Consider the following 14,671-nt stretch of genomic DNA (forward strand, 5'->3'; position numbering starts at 1 on the left):
ACATATTTACATGTATATTTATATAGCCATACTTTAATAGCCTATACAGACATTCTTCATAAAGTCATAATATTACTTCCCCCGATACAGTAGGTGGCGGCATCCATCTCTCACGTTGGGTTACAGGGCTGCAGGAGGAAGGAGAACATTTCCCCCTCATGCACTCTGAGAAGAGAGCAAGACGAAACCAAACTTGACTGATCTGAAAACCTATCGCTATCTCGCTTTTGCACCAGTCTCTGTGCTTGTCGTTTGTGTAAGTTTTTGTCGTTGGTTAGGTAGCAAGCTATTCTCTAGTGTTATTTATAAAGATTGCATTCTCAGATCGTTGTTGGCCTTCAAATAAGTAAACGCTAAAGCTAGCGGCCTAGCTAGCTTCAATAGCTATCGTTAGCTACATCGACATTTCGTTGAGCTTTGTTTGAAAGGGAAGGACGTAAACACCACCTTCCTTGTTAACTGACACATTTAGCCTCGTGTAATTGCACACAACATTACAGTAGTTTCAGATGATGTATGTTTAGTGAAGTAACGCGTCTGGGATGAAATGCTGGCGGTATTAATGGCGTCAAGCTAGCTAACGTTATGTGTGTTTGGTGTCGTAACGTTACTGTTTGACCTCGTTAACTAAGCTATGGCGGTACTTTCATTCAGTGAATGTTTAAGTTAATGCCTTCATATTTGATTTTACTACGCGGGTGGCCAATTTAGGCTGCTACATGTCACGCACTTAATTTTCTAACCGGCCATTGCTCGTTTTTCTTAGCAAGTAATGCTAACGTGTGACACGAACTACCAATAGGCTAACGCTAGTCTATGAGAGCTAACGTTAGCCTACGTTAGCCTATGAGAGCTAACGCTAGTCGATGAGAGCTAACGCTAGTCGATGAGAGCTAACGTTAGCCTATGAGAGCTAACGCTAGTCGATGAGAGCTAACGTTAGCCTATGAGAGCTAACGCTAGTAACCCGGAAGTTTCGATGCCAGTGGCGAGTTGCGGTGTTTATTAAAAGTTCGTATTGCGACAACAAGAAGTGATATCAGTTGGTTTTGTGTCATTCAGGGTGCATTTCAAACACTCTTTTGTCATCTCTCTGCTGCATTATGGTGTTGAACCTGATGGCGAAGAGTTAGAGTGAGCTACAGCCCGTTATTTCATCTAATTAGATATTTAATTTATTGTGGGCTTTGGTTCAGAGGTATGTAACAAAACAGCTTGCTGTATCAGTGGTGCTGGCAGGATTATATTTCATAATATGTACACGAACTACACGCCATCAGGTTAAAGGTCTTCACTGCCTCTAAGAAAGCGTGGGGGCAGCGCTAGCCAAGCGACAGTTCTGTTCTGCACTGTTTACCTTCATTTAATTACCTGAAAAGTGTTTTCCTTGTGGCAGGTTGTATCTGAGAAGAAACTTCCACTTCCACTGTGTCTTTCGTGTTCTAATAGGGTGGAGCATCCGTTGCACACCCGGTTAAACAGATCACAGGATTTTTTTTTCACAATTACTATGAATTTTATTTTATTTATTCATGCAATTTAAAAATGCATTTTCCCAACCGTCCATGGGCACATTGCTGAGTAGTTTGTGAATCATAGCATTGCCTTCATAAGCTATGAGTTTTCAAAATTCCACAGGGCACACAAAGGATTATGAAACATGAATGTAGTAAAAATATGTTCACTTCTGGGTGGAGGACAGTTTTGGCTACGTGACAGCACATAAAACGCTCCCGACTGTAATGAATAGGAGCTCTGAAGAGAAGACGATTACTCTTTCTGCTGAACAACTGCTAGACTATACTCTCTCCGTTTGTGCCAGAGTATACAGAAGAGGAAATGTTGCTGAGGCGAGCAGAGCATGACAGGGGAAGGGCAACAAGAGGGGACACTGCCGCTATTGGATTAACCAGAACGCCAGCCTCTGGAATGAACAGACTGCAGCAGTGGTGTAGGTTGCCAAACAATGCAATCCGCAACATTGTTTGTTCTGCCATGAATGGGATATTTTGTTAGAGCAAGGTTGCGATGCAGTCGATGAACTTTTTGAGTGACAAGACATCCCGATTTCAGCACTCTCCTGCAAATGTGCAGTAAAATTGAGTTGTGCGTCCCTTGTAGCTGGTATTTTTTGTTTAGTAACTGCCCAGAAGGAATGTGTGTTTGCCATGTAAATTATACCTAAGATAGAATATTGTTTTACCAGCAAAATCATAATTACTGTGATTTGCAAAGGCAGATTGTTTTGGCACCTAACGATTTATTCTGACAACACAACATGCAACAACCAGACATTTCGATGCTGTTAACAGTTTTAATTCAATGTTTAAAGCTTGCTAACTCGTCTGTATGGCTGGGGCATATTTTTGATGACATTGGCTGTTAAAGGGTCTATAAGCAGATGGTATTTGTTTAGTTTGACCACGCAAAACTACTGATAGCGGGCTTTGGCACACTAATAGTAACATTTACTGAATTAGATTATGTACTAATGGTTTTAATTGTCAATTTTGGTGTTTTTTGGCTTGTGGTTCTGTTGAGTGACCGATTCGGAGCTGCTTTGGTTGGATCGTAGTTTCTGCTAATGGTAACGGGAGATATTTTTCTTGCTGGGTAGTAGCTGTGTCCCAATTGGAAGAACTGCATTGTTTCAAGTCTGCAATTCAAGACCTCATTTTTGATGGATCAACAAGGCTGTCCCATTCTGAAGGACCCTCCAAATACATTGGAAAAATACCTGGTGGTGTTGATCATTTTGTTGGTTGAATAAGTGGAACTACTTGGTGGTAAACTTGAAAATCTCGGACCTACAATTGTGTTGCGCAACACCTGGATTTGGCACTAGGATCATAGGGAAGGATCATAGATGGGAAATTGTGGCCATTGTGAGTCCTCTGTGGACTGTCTCATTCTGTGAGGTGACACTTTCAGTCTATTAGCCTCCGCGGGCAACAACTTTATCAGCTATGTTGTTTTATTAAAAATGGCTTTAATCATATTTCAATTACAAGATTAATATTTGTAAACCTGTTGAGCGAGTAGTGGTTCTCAGATCAACTTGAATTTTACCGCTTTAGTTGAATTGTAGATGATGAATTTGAATATTTAACCTATGGTGTTATTTCATAGGACTTGATGAGATTGATTTAGGACAATAGGGAAATGATTGTGCCAGATAGATTGTGTTGCCTTTTGTCCTCCTTAAGCCAGCGTTGGAAAGCATTTTTGAATGTACTGGTGAAGGGTGTGCCATTGGTGTGTTCAAAACTATGAGTACGATTTAATGTGATAGCGTTGGAGTTTCGCGTGGAATTTAATTGAATATGAAGTGAATACAATTTGGGTTTGAGTTAGAAAATAAAGGGAAGATGCTCTGCGTTTATATTGTGGGTTGGGACTTAACACGCTTGAGCTACGGTATATGTACGATTGTTATGTCAACCTCACACATTTGAATTCCTTCTCAGTTGTAAAAGGGAGTGTTCTGGACACTGATTGCACTGGCTTCCTTTGTCTCTGATGTCTTTTGTCTCACATTGCTATTCCAGTTCAGTGGCATTATATTGGAATGCCAGGAAGTGGACGCTGAGCTAGAAAAGCTCTGTTGGCAATAATGCTGTTCTATACCCCTCTGTCCGCAGGTGCTGTTGTTTGTACTTCAGCATGGAGGTCGTCATCCGTTTACAGGGACTAAGGGTCTCAGCAGGTTCTGAGGATATTCGCAAGTTCTTCACTGGCCTCAAAATTCCAGATGGAGGGGTGCATATAATTGGTGGTGAGCGAGATGAAGCTTTCATTATCTTTGCTTCGGACGAAGACGCAAGAAGAGCCATGACGCGGTCAGGAGGTTGCATTAAGGGGTCACCTGTTGCGTTGCTACTAAGTAGTAAAGCAGAGATGCAGAACATGCTTGAAAAAAGTACATCAAACTTGGAGCTCGATCCAAAGACGCGACTTGAGGAGAACGCAAGACGCGCTAGAAGATCCGTGGACCCCGAGGTGGGCAGGAGATCAGCTAGCAGATCGGATTATTCTCCCCTCCGCCATCAGAAGGCTTCAGACAATAATGACTTTGTGCACGTGTTCCTGAAAGGAATGCCTTTCTCCGTGACCGAAAAGGAAGTCCATGACTTTTTCCTTGGTTTACTTATTGATGAAATTATCTTATTGAAAAATGGAAATGGTTATAAAAATGGGAAAGGTCTGGTCAAATTTGCAACAAGAGAGGATGCAAATGAAGCCATGAAGAGGGACCGGGGATACATTGGCTCCAGATATGTGGAGATTACTCCAACAACAAAAGAAGATTGGCGCCGGGTTACAGATGGCTTAGAAAGGGACCGATCACCTGTTCGCCCGCAAAGAAATCCACTTCCTCTGAGGCCACAATCAGCTTTCCAGAGGCCTGGTGGTGCTGGCTCTGATGACGAGTACTGCGTTGTGGTAGAAAATCTGTCGTATACCGCTGAAAAGGAAGACATAAAAAGGCTTTTTCATACTGCAAAGCTTGAGGATGACCAGATCCTGTACTTAATTGGCAGTGATGGGAGAAGAACTAGATCCACATTTGTGCTGTTCAAGAATCTGCGTGACTATTGTGATGCCTTATCTCCTGAAAAAAGGCCGTTTTTCAACCGACAGATCCTCACACGGCCAATCTCAAGAGAAAAAATGATCGCCCTTCTGGAATCTCAGAGCGTGGCTGCCGGACCTCCTGGAAACTCTGAAATGTGTCAAGATCAGTCGCCGTCGTATGACTCGGAGAAAGTGTGTCTGTTTGTGCGGAACCTACCATTTGATGTGCGGAAAGTTGAGATCATAGACTTCTTCCTTTGGTTTAATATCACGGAGGACAAGGTGTTTGTGCTGCGTGACCATGAAGGTGCTGGAGTTGGGAAGGCTTTGGTTCTCTTCGGGTCCGAGGCGGAGGCTATGAGTGCACTCTCGCTCAATAGACACCGGTTTCTTGGGTCAGAAGTCATACTGAAATGTATTTCACGTTCTCAGATGCGGCAGTTGGGTGTTGAGCCGCCGCTGGTGCAAGAGCCAGTTGTGCAAGAGCCGCTGCCAGGAGGAGAGCGATACTCAGGCAGAGGAAGCGAGGCATCCTACCGCCCCGGTGACACAGAAAATCCTGGCTTTAGGATTCCTCCGGATGGTAATATACCAATGGCTAATACACAGGCTCACGCCTATGGAGGCTGTGGTTATGAGCCCTATGCAGTCGGCCCTTACACCCCACAAGACAGGGGTAATGGTGTTGGTGGTAGCTTCGCTCCCCCAGTGCAGCATTTTGACGGTACCGCCTGCGTTAAGCTGCTTAACTTACCATTTCAAATCAGAAGTGAAGAAATCTATGACTTTTGCTACGGATTTCGCATCATGCCTGGATCAGTCACACTCCAGTTTGACCAGACTGGAAAATCGACTGGCACCGCGACTGCAGTATTTGAGTCTCGTCAAGAGGCGGTAACAGCAGTTGAGGAACTGAGTGGAAGACCCATAGGTCCGAGAAAAATCCAGCTATTAATTGTGTGAAAGAGACTCATCTTTTCATGGCACCTTGCATGCCCTAGCAGTGTAGTTTGGACATATACCGAGTTGATTTAAGGGAAGAAATGGGCCTTTCTTTCTTTTTGATATAATCTTCATTTTGACTTTTTGTACGGCATGGCTTTGTGAGTTTAGCTATATATTTTTTCTTAGTGCTTTCTTTTCATTTTTTAAATTGTGTTTAGGTAATATAGTCTGACAATGGGTGTTGTATTCTATGCTCATCCTAAAGTGAAGCACTAGATTTTTGTTTTTCTCATTTTCTCAGTCGAGACATGTTTTTGTTTGATTCAACTTCCAACATAGTGTTGCAAACAATGTATGTGCATTGCATTTTACTCTATGTGGCTGGTGTGAAAAGTATTGTTTTCATAAAAAATGCATACCTTTTGAATTGTCAATTTTTCTTCATAGATCTGTCACATACAATTTAAATTAAATTTTGTTTACCATGTTAACCGTATGTATATAACTTTCTGGTTAATCACCAATCAAAGACCATGAGTTACTGACAGCTGTTAAGGGTATCCCATTAAACCTAATCTTAAGTGGTTTTCTGTATTAGTATTAAGTTGGGGTGTACAGTGTTTGCCCTTTTTATAAAACTCATCAGTCCAATAGCAAGATTTGTAAAATACAATAATCACTTGGATGAGGGATCACGGCGATAATCTGTAATGTGTATTTCAAATATTTAACTCGTATTTCCCTCTAATAAGAGAGAAATGAACATGATTGAAGGAGATTTGTTTCCTCTTGTGTTTCCAGTTAGATGGACTTAACACACATGCATCGTTATGCATCTATACATATTTATCTTTGGGTGTAAAGCAAAGAAAATGTCATAAACCTAACAATATATTCAACTCATGTATAATCCAGTATATTAGATAATAGTGCAGCATGTGAGTTTCATTCCCAACCTTTTAGCATTCTCTGAAAGAACAGGTGCCATATTCACTCCAGCAAGAATCTCAGCATCATATCCAAAAGGTAACTATAAACACATAGATATTGTAATACATTGCGGTTGGTGAATATTCTGACAATTTTAGAGTAGTTTCATATTTCCTACTGCAGCATTGCAAACACACTGACAACCCTTATATACAGTCTATGGGTAAAACCTATCCAAGACGACCACATTTACAATGTGCAATATCAAAAACAAGCCACAAGTGCCGTGTGCTCATACGGGTTGATACACAAAGTGTTTCCTCTATTGTCTGACAATGTTGACAATGGGTTTATACGTACTAAAAAAAAATTTAAAAAAAACATTTTATTTTGGAAAACCTTAACCGGAAACTGGTTTTAACTTGACTACCGTGACACCAGTGAGGTGATCACTGCAGGCGGACCACCACACCGAAGGAGCTGTTTAGAACTACAGGTGAACAATTTATCCTAAAATGTCCTCTATTTAAAGTGCAATGACTTCGTGGAGAACTCGTAACTTTCCGGTACGAGTTATTTGGCCCATGTTGCTGACTTGAATGATGGTTTCGCAGAGTTCAAACTTCTGCAGCATTGACGAGCTGCGTTTCTCATCACTCAACGTTAACGTTTTGAAAGTCTTATTTTGTGGCCTTAATGTTATTACAATCGTCAGTTACGACCGTTAAATATACGTTGACTCGTTGACTTGTGTTCATTAATTTATGTTGAATTAATTTGCAATTAACCTTACTTAAACGAGGTTAATTGCCAAGTTAGAAGCGATTGTGTTGAGTTGCTCACGTTAGCCGTTAAGCTACACTCCTGGTATTATTAGCCTGTTTCTAATTAGCATAGCTCATGGATACTCAGATTAATTACGTAAGATACTTATGCACTAGCTAATTTATATATTTTTATGTTTTTTAAACTTTATTTCATACTTCTCCAGTGAATTTGGTCAGATCAATTGAAATCTGTCATCTAAATAGTAATCCTAATACATTCTCAGACTTTAATTAAAGAGTTAACACCATAACGTTACAGGACCCCTAATGGTCTGCAAACCCCACTCTTCAAAGCACTGATTTCTAAAATATTGAAGTGTCTGCCCGTAGTCACTACAGCACTACTCGGTGTAGCCCTTGCAGAGTGTAGTAGATCACTGACACCAGGATGGAGGTATCCAGGAGAAGAATCTTCCAGAAACATCTGGAGCCTGCCAGACCCCTGCGCCGCTGCATCCCTTTTGGCATTGGTAAGCAGTCTGCACCACTTGGTTTAAATGTATCGGAATATCAAAGGTGTTGATTTTAAATGTATTGTGTCCATATAATGGCGTGCTTATATGAGAATTGTATCACTTCATTTAGAGCCCAAAATAAATGCTGCTACATGTGCCCAGGCACTGATCGAAGAAGAGTATCGAGAGGTAAGATACAATATTTTAGGGTTGCAACATTTTCAATTTCTTTCGACCAACAAATCATTTCAGCTCATCATCTGCTTGTTAAGCAGTTACGATTTAGACAAATTTAGGTTTTCTAAAACTATTCTAACGTTGAACTTGATAGACCACAATTGGGATGGAGGAGTTCTACAAGATTGTCAACCTCTACAAACAGAAAAAAGGTAAGACACAAAGTGTTTTAATGACAAATGGGATCTATATGTTTCTGCTCATCTGGAAACTGGGGGCTTTTATTGTAATGCTTCTGTGTTTACTTTCAGCCGGGAGGTTATTGTTGGTTACAGTAGTGGCTTGGCAAATGGCCCATGCATTGACAGAATAATAACTACTTTCATTCAATGTATAGTCCTAGCCAAGATGTCGGCATATAAAGTTTCACACAAAAGAAATGTGCAACGGGCATAAAACAAAACAGCAAATTGCATCAAACACTGAATTAGCCGTGTTCAGTAACAGGACATGTTCACCGCTCACATAGTGCTTAATCCTGTTTTTATAACTTAAGTTTAACGTCGCACTAGATAAAGGTGCAAAATACATTTAGTCTTTCTTTAGATTTTCCTGATTTGAACTCTTGTAATGTTTAATATGTGTATATCTATATATGTATATGTTTTCATAGGCAGCATATCTTACACAAGAGATTTTTTAATTGGTCTGGCAAATTGTCCTGAGGCCAGGAAGAAGCCGGAATTCTTGCCCGATCATCCCATTGTCCTGATGGCGGCAGTAAGTATTGTTGCTATTCAGTTTTATGGTGACATCCTCTATACATGATAACTGCTGTTTGCATTGAGTTGTGTTTGTATACTATCTTACCAGAGGGATCTTGGGCACCTTCATGAGATGAGATGAGGTGGAATGGGGGAAAAGAAGACGTGCGAGTTTGATATAATGAAAGTGCGTTGCGTCTTTATCAAACCTTTCTGACACTCTAGTAAATGAGACGATCTAGATTAGGATTTGAATTGAATGCACATTACTATCTGAAGGCTAATTCACATTAGTATGAAACTATAGTTTTTAAAAAATGTACATTAGCCTCGACTCATTAGTGGTTGTCTGACTATCATTGTCTTACTGTATGCTTTACTGTTGGTATTGGGTTGAGTGTGGTATCTTGATCAAATTAACAGTTTATTCATTATTTGTTATTATTATTTTCTGTTTTTTAGGGCGGCAGAAAAGCTTCACTCACTTCAATAAATTTGAACTGGTGTTCACTACCCAAAATAGTTTTTTTTTGTTTGTTTGTTTGCTTATTGCTTTTCTTGGTGAATTTAATTTAACTTGTTAAATTTTGCATGTTTCTTATTTGTGAATGTGACTCATAACAGTTTGAAGTGAAGTTGCACAAAGTTCGAATACTAAACACCGTTTTATTTGCTTAAGTGGTAGTATTGCTTTTTTGCTTACATTTATATTTACATTTTGAAAATACAGTTTGTTTCAAACATAAGACATTAATGGCTATTCGTCAGCTGTGGTATGTTTCGTTTAAAGAAACTGGGGACGGGGCATTGCCATTTAATGCAGACTCATCATATTAACGTGTCTCACTAAACATGTGAACTTCTTTTATAAAGGAATGTTTGGCTCAACAGCTGTGTGTGATGACATTTTCTTTCTTACATGAAATTTAAACTTAAGCTGCAATTATGAATATATGACCAATTCATCAAATAACTATGTGTAATGAAAAAAAAAACCACACATAGAAAGATAAAACAACTATGCAGTACTCCTCAGTTCTTTGGAGTCTTTTATCGTCTTTCGGCTGATTGTTGCTTAGTTTTCTGGCCCACAACTCGGCTCTCATCCTCATTACCAGCCACAGCTACCAGCTTGAGGAAGAATGCTCTATTAAAGCCACTGTACTCTACCTGACCAGCACCACATGGCCAGCAAGGTTTGTGAGTAGCAGGTGAAGATTTTCCCACAGGAATTAGTAGGGACCAAAACAGAGCTGACGTGAGACTGAATATTCAATATTCAAAATCCATCAGGTGAATATTAATTGTAAATAGACAGCTTTAATTGTACAGCATCAATCCTTGTATTTTACTTTATGTATATATTTTTCACATTATACATCACTACAAATTAATATTTCCACATGATCAAGCTGTTCCTTTCTTTCACCTTCTACGCAGCGAATGAGAAGGAGATAAACACTCTACACCGCAGGTATTTCAAAATGGAGCCACGCAGGACCACTTTAAAATCTAGTTCTGTTGAAGGCACTTGATATCAAGCACACTGATGTTATTCAAAGTCTTTTTTAAGTAATTTAGTCAGTATCAGCCAGGTGTTTCATTTGTACGGACCCCAGAGAACAAAAAACAGCACTTAATGAATTAAAGTAAAGATCTTGATTAAGATCTTGTACACCATTCTTCAAAAGTAGCCTACTTGAATTCACCTGGAGTTTACAACAGTAAAAAAAAAAAAAAAAAAAGTCTGATTCTTCACTCCAGAAACACGAATGGAGGGTTTGGTCACCACTGTCACCAAAACATAAACAAACAGACAATATGGTTGTCTGTACACAACCCGCTGTGGTTGTCTGTGCGGACATCAATGCATTTAGTAACTGCACGTCTGCTTGTTCACTGCGGTCAAGTCAGCAGACACTCAGATCTCCGTGGTCAACTCAGCAGACACTTAAATTGTAGTGCACCTATACGCTGAAACTTACGGTAAACGGCACAGGACGGGAGCGAGCGAAGGATTTTGCAGTTAGCGGAAAGATTAACGTGAAAACTTCCGGTTTTCTACAGACGAACATCTGGTTTTCAAAATAAGATGCCAACAAAGTATACATATTGCATAATGAAATGAGATTAAATGAATTATATTCCAATAAGTATAAAAAATTATACCATCATCTCGTGAGTTAAAGGGAAAATACACCTAAATTGTGCGTAAAGTGTATTTATTCTTTGATTTGAGGGTTGCTGGAAATTAATAATACCTGACAGAGAGTCAATTAAGATGTTTTACGAAGCAAAAACTCTGAACTGAATTTATATCTTCAAATGGCAAATTTCTGAAGTTTTTAAGGTGCTATGAAAATGTTTTTCTCAATAATTACCCACAATGACTAATGCATATATGTTCAGGACAAAAAAAGGCTAATATCACAATATTTGAGCTGCTACAAAAATATTTTTCTCAATAATTCCATACAATGACTGATGTATATGTAATCAAGGCATCGTTGACTCCACCCAAAGAGAAAATAAGACATTTTGACTGTACCAATTAAGAGATATTTCAAAGTAAAAGTCATACATTTGAATCGAGAAACTATCTAATAAACGAATATTTGAAGTGTAATAAAAACAGTTTTCTCAATAATTCCAGACAATGACTGATATGTATGTGTTGAGGACATCGTTGAATCCACCCATACTGAATATTAGACATTTTTACTGTCCTAATTAAGAGATATTTCAAATTAAAACTCATACATTTGAATTGAGAAAATATCTAATAAATAGATATTTGAAGTGTAATAAAAAGTATTTTCTCAATAAGTCCAGACAATGACTGACATGTATGTGTTGAGGACATCGTTGACTCCACCCACACTGAAAATTAGACATTTTTACTGTCTTAATTAAGAGATATTTCAAATTAAAAGTCATACATTTGTACCAAGAAACGGGTACATTTCTGAATATTTGAGGTGCTATAAAAACTATTTTCTCAATAATTCCACACAATGACTAATGCATATAAGTTGAGGAAATCTCTGACCACACATATACAGAAAAATCTTTACTGTGGTAATGAAGAGATTTTCACTCCTGCATAATTTCAACCGCATACCCAAAGTAAACTGACAGCTCTTATTGAACCATTGGGAGTACATGTATGGTTTTAGTCTCTATTGAACGGCAACACTCTGAAGTTTCTAAACAATCAGTCAGAATCACTGTAAGTGCTACTAGCATTGAGCTATGCAGTTTTCAGCAGACTGAAAAAGAAGGATTTTATTTCTGCATGGACTTGTTTTGGCCAACAGATGGCAGCAGTTATCTATGGCTGGGACTTACGATCCCGGAAACACAATCATACATGAGCATGGAGTCATGGTACCTGGTATAAGTTATAATTTGATAACAACACAACAGAAAATTAATATTTTAGACAAACCACGCGGTCGCGTAAAAACGCATTTGGAGGCTCGAGTCACCATGTCAAAATGCATATATTACATGTCCGAAATTCAAACTTTATGTCAATATATGGTTAACTATATCATATTTAACCATTGTCAACTTTCACAGATTGTTGAAAACTCTAATGAACCAGACTTTGGTCTTGATAATCTGTCTCAGGTACCTCAGTCACGGTTTCAATTTCAGTTTTGAAAACTTTCCCAGAGGGCCATCTGATAAATCTGCATATCCTTGGCTTCGTAATTTCATTGGCTATGTGGAGCCTGAGTTTGAACAGGATCTGTTGCGATTGGCTCGAGCTTTACCCAAAGAAGAGAGGTGGGCATTGTCTTTCAAAGCGGACTCTCGTTGGCTGTTCCAGACTGTGACCAGGCTACAGAAGCTCCTATTGGGTCAAATGAGGTGTCAATCTAACCGGCGGAATGCAGCCTCCAATTTGCGGTGAAAATCTCCGCTCTGTTTACATGAAAAGTGAAATTATGCCCGAAATATGATCGCGAGTTATCATATCTGCTGGCTAATTTGACATGATGCAACAGCCCCCCCCCCGTGGGTCTTTATGGACGTACTAATGTGTTTTGGACTAAATATTTTACTGGATTCGATCGAGTGGACCCTTAGCCACCTAGCAAGACCGTTTTTGCTGGACTAGCATGCACGAGGGGGACGTTATGGATCATAATCGGTGATATTTTATCAGCTATTTTTGGAGTGCTTGTTTGACAGAGACGTTAACTGTACCTGCTGTTGTTATTGTATCTTGAAATGGTTTGCATAAATCGAATCACAAGAACCGTATCTTTCTCATGAGATATCACATTAATACTCATCATTACAGGGCAGTTGTGTGCATAACACAAATATGCCGTTAGCGGGCGGGCCGTCACAGTGAGATGAGTCCATTAAATTAATGGACATAAATTAATTTGTTCCACGAAATATCCAATAACTGAATATTTGAGGTGCTATAAAGAGTTTTCTTTATAATTCCAGACAATGACTAGTGCATATGTGTTCATGACATCTCTAACTATACTAATACTGAGAATCAAATATTTTTACTTTCCCAATTAAGAGATTTTCCAAAATATAAGTCCTTCTTTTGAACGTTCAAAAAGTTCATTTCTTAATATTTAAGGTGCTATAAAAAGGGTTTTCTTAATAATTCCAGATAATGACTGATGCATATCTGTTCAAGACATCTTTGACTCCACCCATACTGAAAATTAAACAATTTTACTGTACCAATTAAGAAATATTTAAAAGTAAATGTCATACATCTGTACCGAGGAACAGGTAATTTCTGAATATTTGAAGTGTTATAAAAAGTATTCCCTCAACAATTCCAAACAATGATTGATGTATACAGGTGCATCTCAATGAATTAGAATATCATTGAAAGTGTGATATATTTCGAGTGTTTATTTCTTTTAATTTTGATGATTAGGCTATGGCTTAGGAAGATGAGATACATCAGACCCAACAATGCAGATGAGCTGAAGGCCCCTATCAAAGCAACCTGGGCTTCCATAACACCTCAGCAGTGCCACAGTCTCATCGCCTCCGTGCCACGCCGCATTGATGCAGTAATTCATGTAAAAGGTGCCCCGACCAAGTATTGAGTACATACTTTATACTGTACATAGACATACTTTTCAGTAGGCCAACATTTCTGTATTAAAAAACCTTTTTTAAATTGGTCTTATGCAATATTCTAATTTTCTGAGATACAGAATTTGGGGTTTTTATTAGCTGTAAGCCATAATCATCAACATTAAAAGAAATAAACACTCGAAATATATCACCTTGTGTGTAATGGATCTACAGTATATCATATATGAGTTTTACTTTTTGAATTGAATTACTGAAATAAATTAACTTTTCGATGATATTCTAATTCAGTGAGATGCACCTGTATACATTAACCATTGTTTGGAATTATTGAGGAAACACTTCAAATATTCAGTTATTGGATATTTCTTGGAACACATGTAGGACATTTACTTTAAAAAATCTCTTAATTACCACAGTAAAAATGTTTAATTTTCTGTATATGTGTAGTCAGAGATTTCCTCAACTTATATGCATTAGTCATTGTTTGGAATTATTGAGAAAATACTTTTTATAGCACCTCAAATATTCAGAAATGTACCCGTTTCTGGGTACAAATGTATGACTTTTAATTTGAAATATCTCTTAATTGGTACAGTAAAAATATCTAATATTCAGTATGGGTGGAGTCAACGATGTCCTCAACACATACATGTCAATCATTGTCTGGAATTATTGAGAAAACTGTTTTTATTACACTTCAAATATTCATTTATTAGATATTTTCTCAATTCAAATGTATGAGTTTTAATTTGAAATATCTCATAATTGGTACAGTAAAAATGTCTAATTTTCAGTGTGGGTGGAGTCAACGATGTCCTCAACACATGTATATCAGTCATTGTCTGCACTTATTGAGAAAATACTGTAATGGGAAAATATGTCATAGTCTCATGTGAAGGTTTAAAGAATG

At 38.4% G+C, this 14,671-nt stretch overlaps 2 protein-coding genes across 2 annotated transcripts; both read left to right on the forward strand.

The window, feature by feature from the left end:
• The first annotated feature begins 149 nt into the window (after positions 1-149).
• rbm12bb (RNA binding motif protein 12Bb) lies at positions 150-6,177 on the forward strand. The gene is made up of 2 exons (XM_031853469.1): positions 150-256; positions 3,642-6,177. Exon 2 carries the CDS (start codon positions 3,664-3,666, stop codon positions 5,536-5,538), a length of 1,875 nt encoding a protein of 624 aa, XP_031709329.1. The 5' UTR covers positions 150-256; positions 3,642-3,663; the 3' UTR covers positions 5,539-6,177.
• An 88-nt stretch (positions 6,178-6,265) lies between these two features.
• On the forward strand, positions 6,266-10,487 carry gra (granulito). Its single transcript, XM_031853470.1, has 6 exons — positions 6,266-6,946; positions 7,608-7,747; positions 7,863-7,921; positions 8,064-8,121; positions 8,583-8,689; positions 8,783-10,487. The coding sequence occupies exons 2-6, from the start codon at positions 7,666-7,668 to the stop codon at positions 8,813-8,815; spliced, it is 339 nt and encodes a 112-aa protein (XP_031709330.1). The 5' UTR covers positions 6,266-6,946; positions 7,608-7,665; the 3' UTR covers positions 8,816-10,487.
• The last annotated feature ends 4,184 nt before the right edge of the window (positions 10,488-14,671 follow it).

This window comes from Anarrhichthys ocellatus, unplaced genomic scaffold (assembly GCF_004355925.1).
Source record: "Anarrhichthys ocellatus isolate YVR2014 unplaced genomic scaffold, GSC_Weel_1.0 scaffold13, whole genome shotgun sequence".
In the NCBI taxonomy this organism is placed as follows: Eukaryota; Metazoa; Chordata; class Actinopteri; order Perciformes; family Anarhichadidae; genus Anarrhichthys; species Anarrhichthys ocellatus.